Consider the following 18,575-nt stretch of genomic DNA (forward strand, 5'->3'; position numbering starts at 1 on the left):
CAAGCAACCTTAGACTTGCATTTGAAGAAGTCTAATAACCCCAACAAAACTGAAATTAGCAATAACCTGTATGTAGACAACTTCCGACCTGTATGTAGACAACAACCAGCAGTGAAAGGAAACTGATAAACATATATAATGAGGTCAATCGAGAGTTGTTGGGACTAAATATGCATCTCCAGTCGTGGGCCTCCAATAATGAAAAATGAAACTGCTAGTTCCGTGGGGCCTGATGCTATCAGGTGCTATGGTTTTATTTATCCTAGTATATCAGAGTATATTTTAACAGTACTACGCTTATTGATGACCATTATATCATTCAATCTATGTACATAATATTGACGCAGAAAAGGTACGATGACTGATAAGAGGTAAAATATAGGGGCAAGTGTGATAATATGGGAAGTGTTGGAGGTGGCATCAGTGTGGGATCCGGCAGGCAGTGGGTGTGTGGCAACCGACGACTTGTCAACAGTGTGGCAATGGACGCCGAGGAGGGAGGGTGTGTCGCTCTGGGTGATCGATAATTATTCTGTTTTACGTTCGTTTTTTATGATTTATCAATTAATCCGAGTAGAACATTGTGCAAGTCGTTTCTATTTTGAGTGAAATAAGTGTAGCCTTTCAGTCTTGTACAGTAGAAGGCTAAGACGTACGTAGTTACCATATGAGGCTCGTGTTAATATCCTTAACCGTAAAAAAGTAGATGGAGTGAGAGGATCCTTAGCCTGTGGAAGGGTTCGTGGGCGGTGTGTGAGAGGAGGTCCTAGCTATGGTCCCCCCAGCGGCTAGGATGCACCTTCAGGGAAACTTCTACATCCTGAAGAAACGATGCAAAGTGACGCTCACAGATGACGGCATCAGCTGGGTCCCTGAAGGCAGTCCCGAGTGTGAGTGTCTCACCTGTGTTGTTTACACTTTGTTCACCTCTCCCTACCCTTTGTTTACCTCTCCCTGCACTTTGTTTATCTCTTCCAGATGGTCTTGTGTTGACACCCTCCCCCCCCCCCGCCCTGGGTGGAGTGGGGGCTGAAGACACCTGTCACAGCACATGGTGGTGCTGCTTGTTACAGCTCTCATGGTGTTAGTGTGTTGGGGGGGGGGGGGAGTGTGTGGTGTGGAGGAGAGAGCTGAGGGGGTGTGTGTGTGGGGGGGGCCAGGTGAAGGTCTGCCACAACAACCCGCCCGCGGCACCCCTCCACCCTCCACACCCCCGCCCCTCTTCTCTCTCTCTACCCCTCCCCCTTCCCCTTCTCTCGTCTCTCTCTCTCTTCCCTCCCCCCTCTTCTCTTGTCTCTCTCTCTACCCCCTTCTTTTGTCTCCCTTTCCCCCTTCTCTTGTCTACTCTTTCCTTCCCCCCTTCTCGTCTCCCTTTCCCCCTTCTCTTGTCTACTCTTTCCTTCCCCCCTTCTCGTCTCCCTTTCCCCCTTCTCATGTCTACTCTTTCCTTCCCCCCCTTCTCGTCTCCCTTTCCCCCTTCTCTTGTGTACTCTTTCCTTCCCCCCTTCTCTTGTCTACTCTCGTCTACTCTCTCTCCCTTCCCCCTCCCCTTCTTGTCTACTCTCTCTCTCTCTCCCTCCGCCAGTCACTGTTTCCGGCGCTTGTCTCGGTTTCTAGATATGTGTTTACATTTGTCTGTAGGCCACAGTCTTGCTTTGGTAAAGCCATAGATTAAAAAATGAACCAGCCACAGCTCGGGTGGGGGGGGGGGGGGTGGACCAATGAGCCAAAGTTTAACCCCTGCCAGCACAATTAGGTGAGTACTCTACCACCACCACCCCCGTCTACCCACCTACTTGACATTCCACTTGATGGTTGTTTGCTGATCTCGTAATACAGCTGGCTTCGTTCTCGATTGTCATTTCGGGATCCCGGGTTCAATTCCCGGGCGGGAGAGAATGGTTGATACCTGATTGATGGGGTTCTGGGAGTTCTTCTACTCCCCAAGCCCGGCCTTGACTTGAGAGCTTGGTCCACCAGGCTGTTGCTTGGAGCGACCCGCACAGCCCGGTTGGTCCAGGACTTTTTCTTAAAAAAAAAAAAAAAAAAAAAAAAAAAAAATCTAGTTTTCTCGTGAAGATGTCCACGGTTGTTCCGGAAATATTTCTTATAGTCGCTGGGAGGACGTTGAACAACCACTGACCTCAGACGTTTATATAGTGTTCTCTGATTGTGCCTATGGCACCCCGGCTCTTCACTGGTTCTGTTCTGCATTTTCTTCCATATCTTTCACTCCAGTACGTTGATAAGTTTCCTTTCACCTAAATGCTTTTATCAGTCTAGTAGCAAATAGGCAGCCGGGAGTTGGGCAGCTGTTATAGTGGTAAGTGCGCTAGTTAGTATGCGCACTTGTAGAAGGTGGGAGGAGGGGGGGGGAGGAAACTGTCAAGGACTACAGTTTATTACAACCAACTTTATGCTTGGATAGTCTCCTTGTTACAGTTGTTTCTCTTGAGTGTTTCTCTCCGCGCTGTAATCACCTAGTTGTGCTTGCGGGGGTTGAGCTCTGCTCTTTCGGCCCGCCTCTCAAATGTTTCTACTACTATTATTTTTTATCCACACCACACACATACACCCCAGGAAGCAGCCCGTCACAGCTAACTAACTCCCAGGTACCTATTTACTGCTAGGTAACAGGGGCATAGGGTGAAAGAAACTCTGCCCATCGTTTCTCGCCGGCTCCCGGGATCGAACTCGGGACCCAAGGATCACGTGACCATCGTGCTGTCCGCTCGGCCGGCCGGCCGGCCGGTCCCTTACCGCTGTACTCGCCTAATTGTGCTTGCGGGGGTTGAGCTCTGGCTCTTTGGTCCCGCCTCTCAACAGTCAATCAACAGGTGTACAGATTCCTGAGCCTATTGGGTTCTATCATATCTACACTTGAAACTGTGTATGGAGTCAGCCTCCTCCTGACTACTGACACAGCTGTGTGTGTCTATGCTTACCTATCAATACTTAACTTTCAGTGGATATGGGAAAGTGAGGTCTAGTTCCTTGTGCCCCGCCTACTAGCCTTGTTGTACCCCCGCCTACTAGGCTTGTTTTACCCGTTGCGTTATGATTTAACTATTCAGACGTTCGAATTCTTTGTAGGGTTTGGCCTTAAAGTCGTGGATGGAGGTGGCTTCTACAACTAATGCTCTCAGTGCATTGCACTTGTTACCTACCATACTGTGTGTGTGTGTGTATTTTGGTAGCAGTCTTTCTTGCAAAACATTTGTTGAATATGATTGAAAGTATATGATTATTGATTCTAACACGAAGCTTTTCAATGTTTTTCTTAAGTTTTAGAAAAACATAACACATGTTTTTCTTTAAGAAAAACATTTAACGTTACACTTTGGTATTGTACCTACCGGGTGCTTGCTTCACTGTAAGGCACTGGTTGCATAACACAATGTGATGAATTGCATCAGGTTTCTGAAACTTGCAAACATACTGAAGTATTTAAAAGCACCATTAAACCCAAGACTGGAACACCTTGACATGGAATGTGCCGGCTTGGTGGACATTGCTGGAGCTGCTCCTCTCTGGTGTTTATCTCTGAAGAGTTACGGAGCATGTTTATACCCCGGAGACATCTAGCAGACACTCCGTCATCACGGCAGACTAACACTTCCTCGCACAACTCTGCCACACCTTGTTCCTCGCACAACTCTGCCACACCTTGTTCCTCGCACAACTCTGCCACACCTTGTTCCTCGCACAACTCTGCCACACCTTGTTCCTCGCACACGTCTGGCATACCTGCAGAGGGAGGGGAACTATCAGGGGAAAGCACCAAGCCATTACGGATATATAGCACTGGGAAGGGGTCAGGATAAGGATCTGGGATGGGACGGGGGGGGGGGGGAAGGGAAGGAATGGTGCCCAACTACTTGGACGGTCGGGGATTGAACGTCGACCTGCATGAGGTGAGACCGTCGCTCTACCGTCCAGCCCAAGCGGTTGGTCTCCACCCACCTCTCCCCGAACCCTCCACTCCACTCCCGAAACCTTCAGCAGATGTAGACCTGGCGAGGGTTCCAAGAGTTCTCTTACTCCCCGAGCCCGACCTGGGGCCAGGAATCACAGAATGATGGGCCATACCTATGGTCATCACACCCCATAGGTATGGGGTGCATAATAAACTAAATTAAACATCTAGCATCACAACTAGCACTATGGCCAACACAAGACATTCCCAAACCTAGCACCTGGATTACCTCTGCTTCTGCAGAATACAGGGACCAGCATAGGTGAATATGAACTTTACGACAAAAAACTCGCCTGATCTTTAGGCGAGGCGGGGGGGTGGAGGCATGCGTACGTGTTCCTGTGTGTGGGAGCGCGCATGTTACGGCCTCACTCGGCTAGTAACCGAGTTCTTTACTTCAGACACTGTGTATGGGGCTTTAGACCCTCTTCCAAGTTGATCCCACCCCGACTCATTGTTAAGTTATCAAGAATTGGCAGTAATAATTAGTCTCAATATTTATGTTTTTCTTCACTGTCGAGGGAAGTTGAAAAATTATCTCTCCAAAGCTTATTTTCACACTATATTTATGGTCTGACGCCTAGGGAAGCGTTTCACAGGATTCCTTACATTTTCTAAAACAAATTTTCCATACTCTGCCAATGCTTATATTCGCTTGGGGTGAGGTGATACAGGACATGATTGAGATGAGCACGTGGATCAATGCCACAATGAATATTATAGGCCATTGCGTGTTCTATGTTCTTGCTTCTGTGTTGGTTCGGGGTCTTGAAATGGGTAGAATGTAATTGTGTTAATTGGCTGTTGATTGCTGGTTTTGACTTTTTGATGTGTAGGGCCTCGCTGATGTCAAGTCTCCTGTCGATTATTTGTGTGTTGCTTGTTAAGATTTCTTTGGTGATGGTCTGGTTGTGTGAGATTATATGCTCCTTGATGGAGCCCTGTTGCTTGTGCATTGTTACTCGCCTAGAGAGAGACGTTGTTGTCTTGCTTATATACTGAGATCTTTGGGGCTGACAGTCCCCAAATGGGCATGTGAAGGCATAGACGACGTTTGTTTCTTTTAAGGCGTTCTGTTTGGTGTCTGGAGAGTTCTTCATAAGTAGATTTACTGTCTTCTTGTTTTTGTAGTAAATTGTATCTTCTGATTTGTCTGTGGGGATAACGTTCCTATCAATAATATCTTTCAGGACACTTTCCTGTTTTATGAACCGTCGAAAAGAAGTTCCTGTAAAACCATCTAATAGGAGGTACAGGTTTTTGTGTTTGTTGATTCTTCAGAGGTTGCATGGCGTCACCTTTCTTTTAATGACGAATGACATCGACATCATAATGACGTACAATGAAATACTGATCACAGCACCGTATAATTAAACCGTCCTAATTAACACACAACAGTACACTGACTATAATTAAACGTGTTCCCAGGTGTAATTCATAACACACTTCTACGACCCACTCACAGCAATTCCCTTCAATATACTGTGGTCATTCTTTACAGGTGCATTTCAAACAGCTTCTGCTTCCTTCACCTAATCAGGTGCTGAGGACGACAGCTGGACCCCTGACTTCGTCAGTTCAGAGACTTAGGCACAAAACAGAAATATGAGTACTCACTTTAATACCGGTCTTCCCTCGTTCACACAACCACATTCATTCCCCTACTGTAGCAGCAGTTGACTGAAGATTCACCTAAACTTCCTCCACAAGGGCCGTGACGAGGATTCGAACCTGCGTCCGGGAGCATCCCAGACACTGCCTTAATCGACTGAGCTACGACAGGGTTAAAACCTGCACGTGGTTATGGAGACCACTGAGTTTGACCCGGTGAGTGAACACTGAGTACTGGATGGACGAGAGCGGCGACGCGTGCACGGGGTTGGCACGGCGAGGGAAGTCGGTGTAGATTGATAAAGATTAAGCCACCTAAAAGGTGGCACGGGCATGAATAGCCCGTAAGTGGCGGCCCTTTTGAGCCATTACCAGTATCAAGAGCTGATACTGGAGATCTATGGAGGTGCGACTGCACCCTGCGTGACGGGAAATGTCTCCCGTGAAGTCGGTGTAGACTACCACAGCCTTACAAGGCTTGCGTGGAAGGTGAGGTGACGACATGGTGACCAGGGAAGAGAAGCGGCGGAAATTTTCCGCTGCTTCTTCCACAGGAAGCCTCTATAACCACTGAGAAACCTACCTTATTTCCTTTCTCTGTCAGGTATTTTAGTCATAACAGATGACGATGGATGCCGACAATAACTCTCCAGCAACACGCTGGCAGAACTCTACACAAGCCTTAACAGGCGGCCAGTACTTCAGTCTCGAAACTCAATTTGGCCATCCCGGGTACGTCGGTCCAATCACTGTTTATACTGACGTGGCCACTTGTTCCAGCTGGAACACGTCTTCAGCTCAGGACTGCCCTGGGTGAACTGATTCCTGCTGACCACAGTCACTTCTGCGGACTAAAAATGTTGTTAGTAAGACGAACTATACCGGGATCAAATACGATTGCAATCTTCCACCGGTAAAGAGAAAATGCGAGTCGGGGGTGGGGGATTCCGCCCAACAGATGGCGTTATCATTGTCACACCTTCCACAACGTGCAAAACACAACAGGCTAGCCTAACCAAAAACGTACAAACCCAAGCCACCCACCTAACCTACCGATACATAGAAAACGGATATTTGTGAGCCGCTACTTTTCAAAAGCGCTCACAAAATCAAATCAATTGTTTATTCGAAATTGGCGCCCATACAGACAGTTATTCTGAACCTGAACAAGGACTACTTCGGAGCACTGTCCACACCCCATGTCAGACCAGGGGCCAGATTCATGAAGCAGTTACGCAAGCACTTACGAACCTGTACATCTTTTCTCAATCTTTGGCGGTTTTGTTTACAATTATTAAACAGTTAATGAGCTCCGAAGCACCAGGAGGCTGTTTATAACTATAACAGTTGATTGGGAAGTTTTCATTCTTGTAAACTGTTTAATAAATGTAACCAAAGCCGTTAAAGATTGAGGAAAGATGTACACGTTCGTAAGTACTTGCGTAACCGCTTTGTGAATCCGGGTCCAGAACTGGAGCATTTGGCATTGATCCCACATCTTATGAAACAAATACTATAAGAGGTCTATAGTTTTGTGATAAGATTGATACCGGAAATAAGGGGCTTTTAGTAAGTGTGGTCTCCATGCAGTGAGGACTGTGTGCGGTAGACCTATAATGTCTTACCATACTAAAACGCACACTCACTCGCACACTCAAGGAAAGGTAAAGGTGAAGAAACAGGTAATGAAACCTAGGATAAGGGCAGATAGATTCACTACAAACGACATGGAAGTGTGCGAGGAACCGAATAAGAAATTCGAGGTGGTCTTCGCATTAGAGCAAGGAGTCTTTCCAGAAATAAGAGGGAATAGTTTAACAGGCACCACTAGAAGAGCTTGAGATCACCAGTGGGGATGTAAGGAAGCTTTTGCTAGAGTTGGATGTGACAAAGGCTATAAGCCCAGATGGAATCTCCCCTTGAATACGAAAGGAACGAGCAGAAGCACTGTGCCTGCCACTCTCCATAGTGTATAACAAATCACTGGTAACAGGAAAGCTGCCAAAGATTTGGAAGACGGCTAATGTAGTCCCGATATACAAGAAGGGGGGGGGATAGACAGGAGGCACTGAATTACAGGCCAGTGTCCCTAACTTGCATACCATGCAGGCTGATGGAGACAATTGTGCGAAAAAAACTAGTGGAACACCTGGTACGAAAGAAGTTTGTAACACAGCATCAACATAGGTTCAGGGATGGCAAGTCCTGCCTCATAGGATTAATTGAATTCTACGAGCAGGCAACAAAAATCAGGCAAGAAAGAGAGGGGTGGGCAAACTTCTTATTTTTGAATTGCCAGTAAGCCTTTGATACAGTACCACACAAGAGGCTAGTGCAAAAGCTGGAGATGCGGGCAGGAGTGAAAGGGAAGGTAATCCATTGGATAAGGGAGTACCAAAGTAACAGAAGACAGCGAGTCACTGTGAGGGGTGAGATCTCAGATTGGCGAGGCGTCACGAGTGGAGTCCCTCAGGGTTCAATCCTTGGTGCTATACTGTTTCTGATATATGTAAATGATCTCCCAGAGGGTATAGAATCGTTCCTCTCATTGCTGCTGATGCAAAAATTATGAGGAGGATTAAGACAGAGGAAGATAACCCGAGTAAATGTAAGGTAATGAAACTAGGCGGGGGAAACAGGTCAGACACAGGATACCGAATAGGAGATAAAGTACTTCATAAAGCGGAGAGAAAAATCTAGTTGATATCACACCAACCCTGTCTACTGAAGCCCACATCAAAAGAATAATATTTGCAGCTTATGCGAGGCTAGCTAACATCAAAACAGCCTTCAGGAACCTGTGTAAGGAATCATTCAGAACCTTGTATACCACATATACAAAACCAATCCTGGAGTATGCGGCCCCAGCATGGAGCCTTGTCAAGCACAAGACGAACCTGGAAAAAGTTCAGAGGTATGCCACTAGGCTAGTCCCAGAGCCATAAGGCATGAGTTACGAGGAAAGGCTGCGGGAAATGCAACTCACGACACTGGAAGATAGAAGAGTAAGGAGAGACATGATCACTACCTACAAAATTCTCAGAGGCATTGACAGGGTAGATAAGGATAAAATGTTTAACACGGGTGGTACGCGAACAAGGGAAGACAGGTGGAGACTGAATACCTAAATGAGCCACAGGGACGTTAGAAAGAACTTTTCAGTGTCAGAGTAGTTAACAGATGGAATGCATTAGGCAGTAACGCAAACACAACTAGGTGAGTACTCGCTCGCACTCACTCCCCCCCCCCCTTCTACCGCATTTATGCTATGTATCCCTCAGGCGTCTGCTTACACGGGCCATCTGGCCGGATCCAGTTAAAAATAGGAAAGCTGTGACTCTTGCACCATCCAGCCATTATACTTCTTAATGTCTCCTCTTATAGTAATAGTTATTATTAACTTGTATATACAAGTTATAAAGCATATCGTAGTACATAAGCCTTGAGAATGTGTTTTACCCAGCTTGAAGAAGCCTCACTTTGAAGGTGTCAGATGTCAAACTGTTTAGTGCAGACGATGAGTCACAATAACGTGGCTGAAGATATGATGACCAAACCACACATCAGAAGACGGAGAGACGACGACGTTTCGGTCCGTGCTGGACCATTATCAAGTCATACACACACGACTTAATAATGGTCCAGGACGGACCGAAACGTCGTAGTTTCTCCATCTTCTGATGTGTGGTTACGTCATCAAACTGTTTAGTGTGAATGCAGTATGTAAAGTATTTCTAAACTCTGCAAAGTTCTAAAACAAAAAATTCTTGATGTTGATTTGCAACTGTAAGGGAAACAAACAATGACATCCAACAATTTTTTGTTGAGTAAAAGTAGGACGAGAACATAAGCTGAAGCTAGAGACGCAAATAAGTCTTATGACATGAAATGTTTTTCGTTGACTACCCGTACGGGGTACAAGTGGAATGCACTGAAAGAAGTTGTGGAAGCCACCTCCATCCATAATTGTAAGGCCAGATTTAAGACTTCGAACGTTAGAACAGGTACAACGAGGCTAGTAAGCGGGGCTTAAAGCGCTAGACCTCTCTTTCCCCCTAGTCACTGATAGGTAACAAGTATTAGATGAGCCTAGATACCTCCACACGTTTATTTATTTATATATTTATTTATTTATACAAGAGTTCTTACATTCTTGTACAAACAAAGTACGCGTAGCGTTTCGGGCAAGTCCTTAATCCCATGTTCCCTGGAGTACGACCCCGCAAAAAATCGTTTAGCAACCAAGTACCCATTTTACTGTTGAGTTAAACAGAGGCTACAGTTAAGGATTTGCGCCCAGTAAATCCTCCCCGGCCCAGGATACGAACCCAAAGCACTCGCGAAATGCCAAGTGGATGTCTTACAACTACACCATGGCGACTGCTCTGCTCTCTAAGGTTCTTGTTACTAGTATATGGTTGAATTTTGCTTATTAACGTGTGCACTTAATTTTTTTCCATTATACGTAACTACTGTACTATCTTCACAGGCTACCACCATATCCGTCCGGCTGAGATCCTAGGCTGCTGGCTGTGTCCGAAGGCTTCGCACTCGTGTTGCCACTACGCCCACCCCACCGGCGTCAGCCCGGGCGTGCACCCCACGCCCCTAGCTGTGGCACGCTGTAAGCACTCCCTGGGGCGGAGGAATGAAGGGCTTACAGTGGAGTACTGCCAGCGGGGGCGTGGGGTGGAGTGGAGGGCGCGGGCAGTGGCTCTTGTTCACCTGGCAGGGGACGTGGTGGTGGCGTGGTACCACGCCATCTGGGGGCTCCTTCATGGTCAGTATGCTCTAAACTATCCGTTCTCTCCCTAATACGTCACTTTTTTACGTAATCGATCGACCTGTTAAAAATGCAACATTTGTTAAAAAGCACTGTAATATTGACGTTTATTATGCATCGGTCTTGATAGGTTAGGTGGGTTGCTTGGGTTTGTACGTTTCTGGTTTTATAAAACAGTTGTTTTTAACGAGCTGCCCGTATAAACACGGTGTGTCAGCAAGGTGGACAGCCCACGTGCTATCATAACGTCATGTTAGCAAGGTGGACAGCCCACATGTTATCATAACGTCATGTTAGCAAGGTGGACAGCCCACATGCTATCATAAGGTGTCAGCAAGGCAGATAGCCCACATGCTATCATAACGTCATGTTAGCAAGGTGGACAGCCCACATGCTATCATAAGGTGTCAGCAAGGCAGATAGCCCACATGCTATCATAACGTCGTGTCAGCAGGGCAGACAGCCCTGCCATTCATAATCGGCATTCATCAGTAATTTTTAACATCACCAATAGAGTACTGTGAACCTATTATCCAAAGATTATGACGCCTATAGCTGCTATGGATGGGATGTACGAAATATGTATGGTAATTTATAAGACGCTACTCTCTAGGGTCCCCTCCGTGGTGTCGCGTTGTCATGGTCAGGAGCTCGCGTACACCTCCCTGAGACACCTCCCTGGCTCTGTACATCTCCCGGTCCCAATCCCTGGGACAGGGAGGTGGACGTGAGTACGTGTACTGTACTATTGTTCATCCTACCCAGCAATCTTCATGTTGTTCGCTCCCGTTCTTCTTCTCCTGTTTAGACAATAGAGTATGTCGCCCAGTACCTTGTGGCTAACACATCTGTCTCTTCGAGTCAGAAACGTAAACTAAAAAAAAAACAAAAAATAGTGGTGGGAGTACGGTGACTCGCCATATTATGGAGACAAACGTTTCCGCTACTTGGAGGGCACGGGGGGGGGGGGGGAAGAGAGTGTCTTCAGAGTGGTTAGGGTGTTGTCTGCGAGCCATTATTGATCCAAATAAGCCTCCACGGAGGCGTCTGACTCAAGACCCTTATCACTATTTCTTTGAAGAAAGGGTAACATTAAAGTTGTAAATATAAATAATAATCCCTACGTAATTTTCACTTTTTTTTCTAAACCAGTAAAGACGGCACGCGAAACCTACCCACACAGTTTAGACGCGCTCTCCCACAGCGTTAACATCCCGGGTTTTAGCAAATTTGAAAGTATTGTGAAACTGACGCTTCCTCGGATTAATTAACCATGACCTTGACAAGGTTGGTACGCATCTGGTACGAGCCACCTCATAACTGGCGCTAGTCAAATGGACTACCAGGAGACCCCATCATGGTATTGATTAAGCTTCGGATATTTGGTGGCCTCGCTTATAATTCATCCGGCCTCGACGTACACTGATCGGTTACTTCATACACGAGTTAGTCTAAGTGCACATAGTGGCAGGTGTAGCCTAGTGCACATAGTGGCAGGTGTAGCCTGGTGCACATAGTGGCAGGTGTAGCCTAGTGCACATAGTGGCAGGTGTAGCCTAGTGTTGTAGCTAAGTGTACATAGTGGCAGGTGTAGCCCACTGTTGTAGATGTGTACACAGTGCCGGGGTGTTGTATTTAATCGAAAATCCATATTTCCTCGGGTTTGTTGCATTTTTCGTGCATTAAGAATATGAACATTTTAATAGCGACGGTCTAGCTTCATGCAGGTGTGCGTTGAATTCCCCGGCAATACTTACCGTTGTCCCTTCCAAGTGCTATATAGTCATAATGCCTTCGCGCTTTCTCCTAATAGCTTCCTTCTTTTCAGTGTAGGCATTTGTACGTTATGGTCCCCAGTGGACATAATACTTGGTACTATGAAAACTGCTCACAAATTTCAGTTTTCTGTGCGTCGGTTGGTTAGGTTAGGTGGGTGGCTTGGGTTTGTGTGGTGTAATACCACTTATTTTGTCTTGTGGCAAGTTAAGTGAACGGGCTGAAGCGAAAGTTGAGTTGGAGTTATTTAATTAATGTACAACCCGAGGTTATAATAAATAAACCTGGGAATGTGTAGCGTTGTAATAAATTGTCTGTCCAGGACTTGCAATAAATGACTGCCTTGTTTGACAGTTGTAATAAATGGCCGCCTTGCCTGACAGTTGTAATAAATGGCCGCCTTGCCTGACAGTTGTAATAAATGGCCGCCTTGCCTGACAGTTGTAATAAATGGCCGCCTTGCCTGACAGTTGTAATAAATGGCCGCCTTGCCTGACAGTTGTAATCAATGGCCGCCTTGCCTGACAGTTGTAATCAATGGCCGCCTTGCCTGACAGTTGTAATAAATGGCCGCCTTGCCTGACAGTTGTAATAAATGGCCGCCTTGCCTGACAGTCGTATTATGTGCGGCTTGTAAACATGGCTGCGACAATAGAGGTATAGGGAGCAGAAGCTGGCGGTGCGTAGACAATTACACAGTGTGCAGTGTACACGCCTTCACATACTGGGAGCGGGTGATTATTCTCGACACGCAGTTGCTTCATGCTGTAGCTTACACTAGAACGCTTCTTTAGTCCGCGTAGCCGCTTGAACCTTTAAACTGCGCGGCTCTAGAACCATGCAATTTCAATTTCTTTATTATGCACCCCATACCCATCCCGTGGGCGGTGGTGTAAAGGATTACAGAGGCACATAATCGGTTCAGGAACTGAACCCTCTAGTTCGTTTTGCCGAGCAAATAACAATGTTTATGCAGTTCACTCAGACACGAAAATATGTTGGTCGTTACGATAGGAGCACAACACAGCCCCATTTCTAACTAATTTCACTAGCCTCTTCGAGGTCTAGTTGGAACTGGAGCACCCGTGTAGGCATTTTTTCGTATTGAGTTTTGGCAACACTGCTGGCCACACCTTTGTGGCAGCAATGTGGTTGAAGGTAAATTAACAACTTTGTTTATGCTTTATAATAATCAGAATAGTCATTGAGGACCGCACCAGATGTTCCAGATAACATGCATAGCAGCTGTGAACAGTACTCCTATTGCATATTCTGACACTAACAACAAATTTGTTAGAGTAGACAAATGTGTAACAAAATAATCTCACGATGTTGGAACAAAGAGATAACATTTTATATATATTTTTTGTTTACTTTTTTAATGCCTTAATGCTTCATATCCTATCAAGTGACATCTCACGGTATAGCAAGTATTTTTACCTGTATTTACCTGAAGGCCACCATCTCTAGCGGCCTCGACGAGAACAGGAAGTCGGCGGCTTGTCAAAGTCTTCCCCAATGTTCCTGGGGATTTTTTCCAATTGCATTTTGAACAGATGTAATGTTTTGGTATTTACGTCTTTGGTGGATAGGCGATTCCATTGGGTTATAACCCTACTATGGGTTATAAACTCTGCTTCCCCATTCCCAATCTCCTCCCTCGCCCCCGGTGTCCCTCCCTCTCCAAACATTTCCCCTCACCGTCTTCAAATATACCCCCTTGCCCTCTATCGCTGTCTCAAAAAAATGTAATGCTGAATTCACGTTCAGAACTACAAACACCTCCAACGGATACCTGATCAACCAGGCTGTGATTTACACGTCAGGTTGTGAGCAGCTGCATCCAACACTGGTTGACCAGACCAATCATGCAGGATGCATAGTTATAGACCGGGCCGCGAGGACGATTGTCCTCGGAACTGTCACAAGGTAACCACAGGTAACAAGATATAGTTTCGAATAAGGAAATCTAAAGACTATGCCAGCCCACCTTTCATTGTTTGTTGAAGTGGGGGGAGTGTTCTTATGTTCTTTCCCCCTCCCCCCCTTACATCTTTCCCATTTCTGCCTTCTCTCCTTCCTCTCTGTTCCCTCCTCTCTCTCTCCCATTTTCTCCCTTCTCCCCTCCAACCTCGAACACAAACATTATCTCTTATAGATATAAAGAGGGTACCCGGCTGCACTTGGGTCTTTTCTCTTTCCCCATCTCCCTATCTTCACACCACACTCCCTTCACCCCCTCTCCTTGGTACGCCACTTTGTTCTCACCCCCCCCCCCTTCTCGCAGAAAATCTTACTTAAGAATCACTGAAATTCTGTGGGGAAACGCCAAATATTTCATACTTGACTCCATGAAAATCACATGTGGTTGTATTTATAAATACAGTACTAATATATCTTAAAATATTATCTTGGACCCCGACCAGCCTATGTCCGTCTTGTACCCTAGACAATTTTCTCTGCCAAGTTGGGTGAGGCTATCCCTCAAGCATCTGCCTCCAATCTTAGATGCATACATATGTTTTCTGAAGCGTATTGGGTATAATTTAGTTAATATTAACCAAATTAATCCTTCCAATTAAATCTTGCGTCGCCACAATGGACTAGAAAATGTTTACTAAAACACACGAACCTAACCTAACAGACTTGAGCTGTTGACCCACGCATAGAAAGTGAGTGATTGTGATCTGCTATGAATCATTGTATGACGTATATTGTCCGTTGGGGATATTGGCCTCAAAATACCATGCATTGAGAGGACTGGTTGGAGCAGTATAGCCTTGTCAACAATTGACTCCACATGCACACCACATTATGGACTCTAGGGACCTCACTTGCAGCCATAAACTGACTATAATTGTATTTGTTTTATGGTGCCTTTATTTTAGGATAATAATTAAGGTATATTAATAGTTGACAAGCATAGTGTTGGTTATTGATTTCCACATCTCTCCCGGCACTCAGGTCTGCCTCAGCGACCCCGGCGGGTTCTGGTGGTGATCAACCCCGTGGGCGGCAGGAGGCACGCCCATCGTATCTACAGTCGCAAGGTAGCGCCACTCTTCAGTCGCGCTGCTGTACAAACCTCCGTAGTTCAGGTCAGTTCTTACGCAAGCTTTGTTCCCCCATCTTTATCACACTTTCTACCTCTTGTGGACCGGTTATGGACCACTGGGCGGTCTGCCAGAGAAGAAACCTAATATTGTAAAATTATTTGAGATTGTAATTATTGTTTTTCAATTTAATTGGTCGTTAGATTGCTGTCTGGTTAAATTGCAACATACATCCTTCCCTATTCTCATAGCCTGCTTTAGCACAGTGGTCTATGTCATCTGTTCACAACCAAAGGTCTCTGGTTGGACACGTTTCCTTTCACCTGATGCCTCCGTTCACCTATCAGTAAAAAAATTCTCATTTTTTTTCTTGCAATGTATTTATCATTTTATTAATTCTGATAGAATTTACCTACTTAAAATTATCTGTTAGATTAAGGACCTGCCCGAAACGCTGCGCGTACTAGTGGCTTTACAAGAGTGCAATTACTGTACTATGCTATGTATTCTCACAAACCCAATGTACCTTCTTGTATATAAATAAATAAATAAAATAGGTATTAGATTGTTAGGCAACTAACTGTTCTGGTCTAGGTATCAGAAGCATTGGGTGAATTAGGTGAAAGGAAATGTGCCTATAACCATTTCTGTCTCACCCGGGAATCAAACCTGGGATCCCCGATTGCGAGTCACGAAGTCAACTGTACTACAAAACCCTATTTATGGTGAACGAGGTACATAAAATCATTTGACTACCATGCATTCCACACCTATTTAGTAGGCCTTTTTTTCTCATCCACAGACGTGACCATTAATTTATACAATAATAAACAGCTCGTATATATTTTCTTCTGTCTTCCATGAAATTGGTTAGAGATCTGTTAGACAAAATGTTGTGTAGCGAGTTATTGAGCACTCGACCACAGGCAATTGTAGCGCCTTTATTATACAAACCAACATCCAGACAGTAGACTATGGCACTGGAAAGGGTTTAAGTGTCATGCATGCACTACCCACTGTAGGTAAACTTTGTATAATTGGTATCCCAAGTCATAGAATAGTTACATAATACTGAAGGGTAAGAGAAGGCCGACTTATATGGTTGCAGATAATGTTTTCTTAAATATAGTGGTTGGGTATAAATCTTACAATGTGGGCCTGAATATTTTGAAATACTAAGAGTGAACACCCCGTCCTCCTAATACATCTTCACATTTTGACGCATACCTTACTTAAGGTCCAAAATCGTTGTACGAGAAAATGGAAGAGGCTCGCGAAATTTGCACACTGTCCCTGTTTTCTGTTTTGGGTCCTTTGATAGGTTAGGATAATAAACTTTAGTACGACAGTTTCTTGACATTGAGAAACCTTAGAAGGACGGGCTGATTTCATAGTGGTAGTGAGATATTGCGATGTGTGGCATAGTAGTATAGTGTCTTGAGGGTGCAGAGAAAACGCATGATACCATGATCAGAATTGTTGATGACAAGAGGTTGATAAGGGTAAGGAATCAATAAATTATGGCGATTTGCAATATCACATTGTAATAATGAACAGGGTTTTGGCAGTGTTTGAAGAGAGGAGTGTTAGTTGGGCTCGGCCAATGTGTTTTTACCTATCAAAGTTTGCAGGACTGAGCTTTAACACCTGGACTCCACCCTTCCAAGTGTCTGTTACTTAATAGTTACTCTCAATATTGTATATATTTTCATATCTATTGTTCCCTTCTTTTTTTTTCTTTTTTTTTGAGATATATACAAGAGTTGTTACATTCTTGTACAGCCACTAGTACGCGTAGCGTTTCGGGCAGGTCCCTGGAATACGATCCCCTGCCGCGAAGAATTGTTTTTTCATCCAAGTACACATTTTACTGTTGCGTTAAACAGAGGCTACAGTTAAGGAATTGCGCCCAGTAAATCCTCCCCGGCCAGGATACGAACCCATGACATAGCGCTCGCGAAACGCCAGGCGAGTGTCTTACCACTACACCACGGAGACTCTCTCCTTGCCACTTCGGGGGGGTGGTTGTTTAGATTCAGCTACTGGGAACAAAAAGTTCCAAGTAGCACTGGCTATGGTGAGCCCATAGTGGACTTACCCGGCACAGGAGCGGTACTGTAACTGCCAGACTTCTCGCCGGCCACTTCGGGGAGAGTGGGTTTTTATAGAGTCGGGGCATAAATTCCCCCCAACCACAGGGCATGGGTGTAAGGTATGAGATTGAAAGCCATACCCCTAGAATATCGCTAACACCCGCTCTTACTTTCTTATAAATAATGGGAGGATCCAGGTGTCTAGCAGTAATAATCAGTTCTATCTGCATGGGACAAGAAATACACCTTGGGGGTACAATTTTACAAAGGGTTTTTATTTAACACCAGATTATCTAACCCTGATTCGAACAGGGGGAGGGGGGGTGTACTTAGACCATCCAAAAGAATTGTTGCCGACAAAGGGGGGAGGGGAGTTCTTCCAAACCAACACACGTCTTAGGAGTCAACTGGCAAAAGGGACCACACACAACAGGTTAGGTCTTCACAAACTGGGACTTAAGGTCATCACTATATTCCACTCCACTTGGGTAACTACAAAGGGCATGGGTTTTATCAATACACTGTTCTGATCACAATACACAAAGTGGTGGACAAAGTAAATGTGGATAACACCATGTGATGCAGAGCTGAGCACATGAATTAATAATTCAACACACTACCTAGTTAAAATTTAATACACAACACTAGTACTGTACTGTATTAAGTTTTAGTCTTAGTGTTTTTCCTGCCCGAAACGCTTTGCGTAATAGTGGCTTTAGGCATTGTATGTACTAGCTCTATCTATAAATCCATCAACTTTTGTATCTTACCTTGTATGTATGTACCTTACCTTAATAAAAATTTATTATTGCTATACCTACACGCAGGGTTCTAAAATCCTTGTTTATACAACTTCTTATCTCTAACTCGTACAAAAAGGGAAGCACCGCTATAAAACATCTGATACTGCACTTAACGTATTGCTGGAGACCATCCCAAGCCACACAAGTGACTGGTCCTTTCCCTCACTGCCTCTCTACACCAAGTGAACGAGAGGGCTTGCACATGTCTTTGCCTGCCCAGTTCCAATAATGTTCCCCATACATATGTCATACACATTTCCCAATAGTTCAGTTATGTGTCTTATAATGTTCCAGGCTGTTTTTCAACATTTAACACTGCCATTTCTCCCTACACAAGGGTCTCTCTTACATGGAAAGAGGTGGGTGGTGCACCCACCTCTCCCTATGCCCTGTTGTGAAGTGCGCACACATTTCCCTACCAACACAAACTAAAATATATAAATGGTTAGTTGGCACATCTCGCTCAAAGGAGTTAAGATG

At 45.2% G+C, this 18,575-nt stretch overlaps 1 protein-coding gene across 1 annotated transcript in view; it reads left to right on the forward strand.

Annotated features, from left to right (window-relative positions):
* Positions 1-403: 403 nt before the first annotated feature.
* The window catches only part of Cerk (Ceramide kinase), a 51,746-nt gene continuing 33,574 nt past the window's right edge, over positions 404-18,575 (forward strand). The window contains 3 exon segments of the mRNA XM_045744834.2: positions 404-890; positions 10,077-10,367; positions 15,111-15,244. Of these exon segments, the coding sequence (XP_045600790.1) occupies positions 773-890; positions 10,077-10,367; positions 15,111-15,244 (543 nt within the window). The 5' untranslated portion in view covers positions 404-772.

This window comes from Procambarus clarkii, chromosome 8 (assembly GCF_040958095.1).
Source record: "Procambarus clarkii isolate CNS0578487 chromosome 8, FALCON_Pclarkii_2.0, whole genome shotgun sequence".
NCBI classification, from domain to species: domain Eukaryota; kingdom Metazoa; phylum Arthropoda; class Malacostraca; order Decapoda; family Cambaridae; genus Procambarus; species Procambarus clarkii.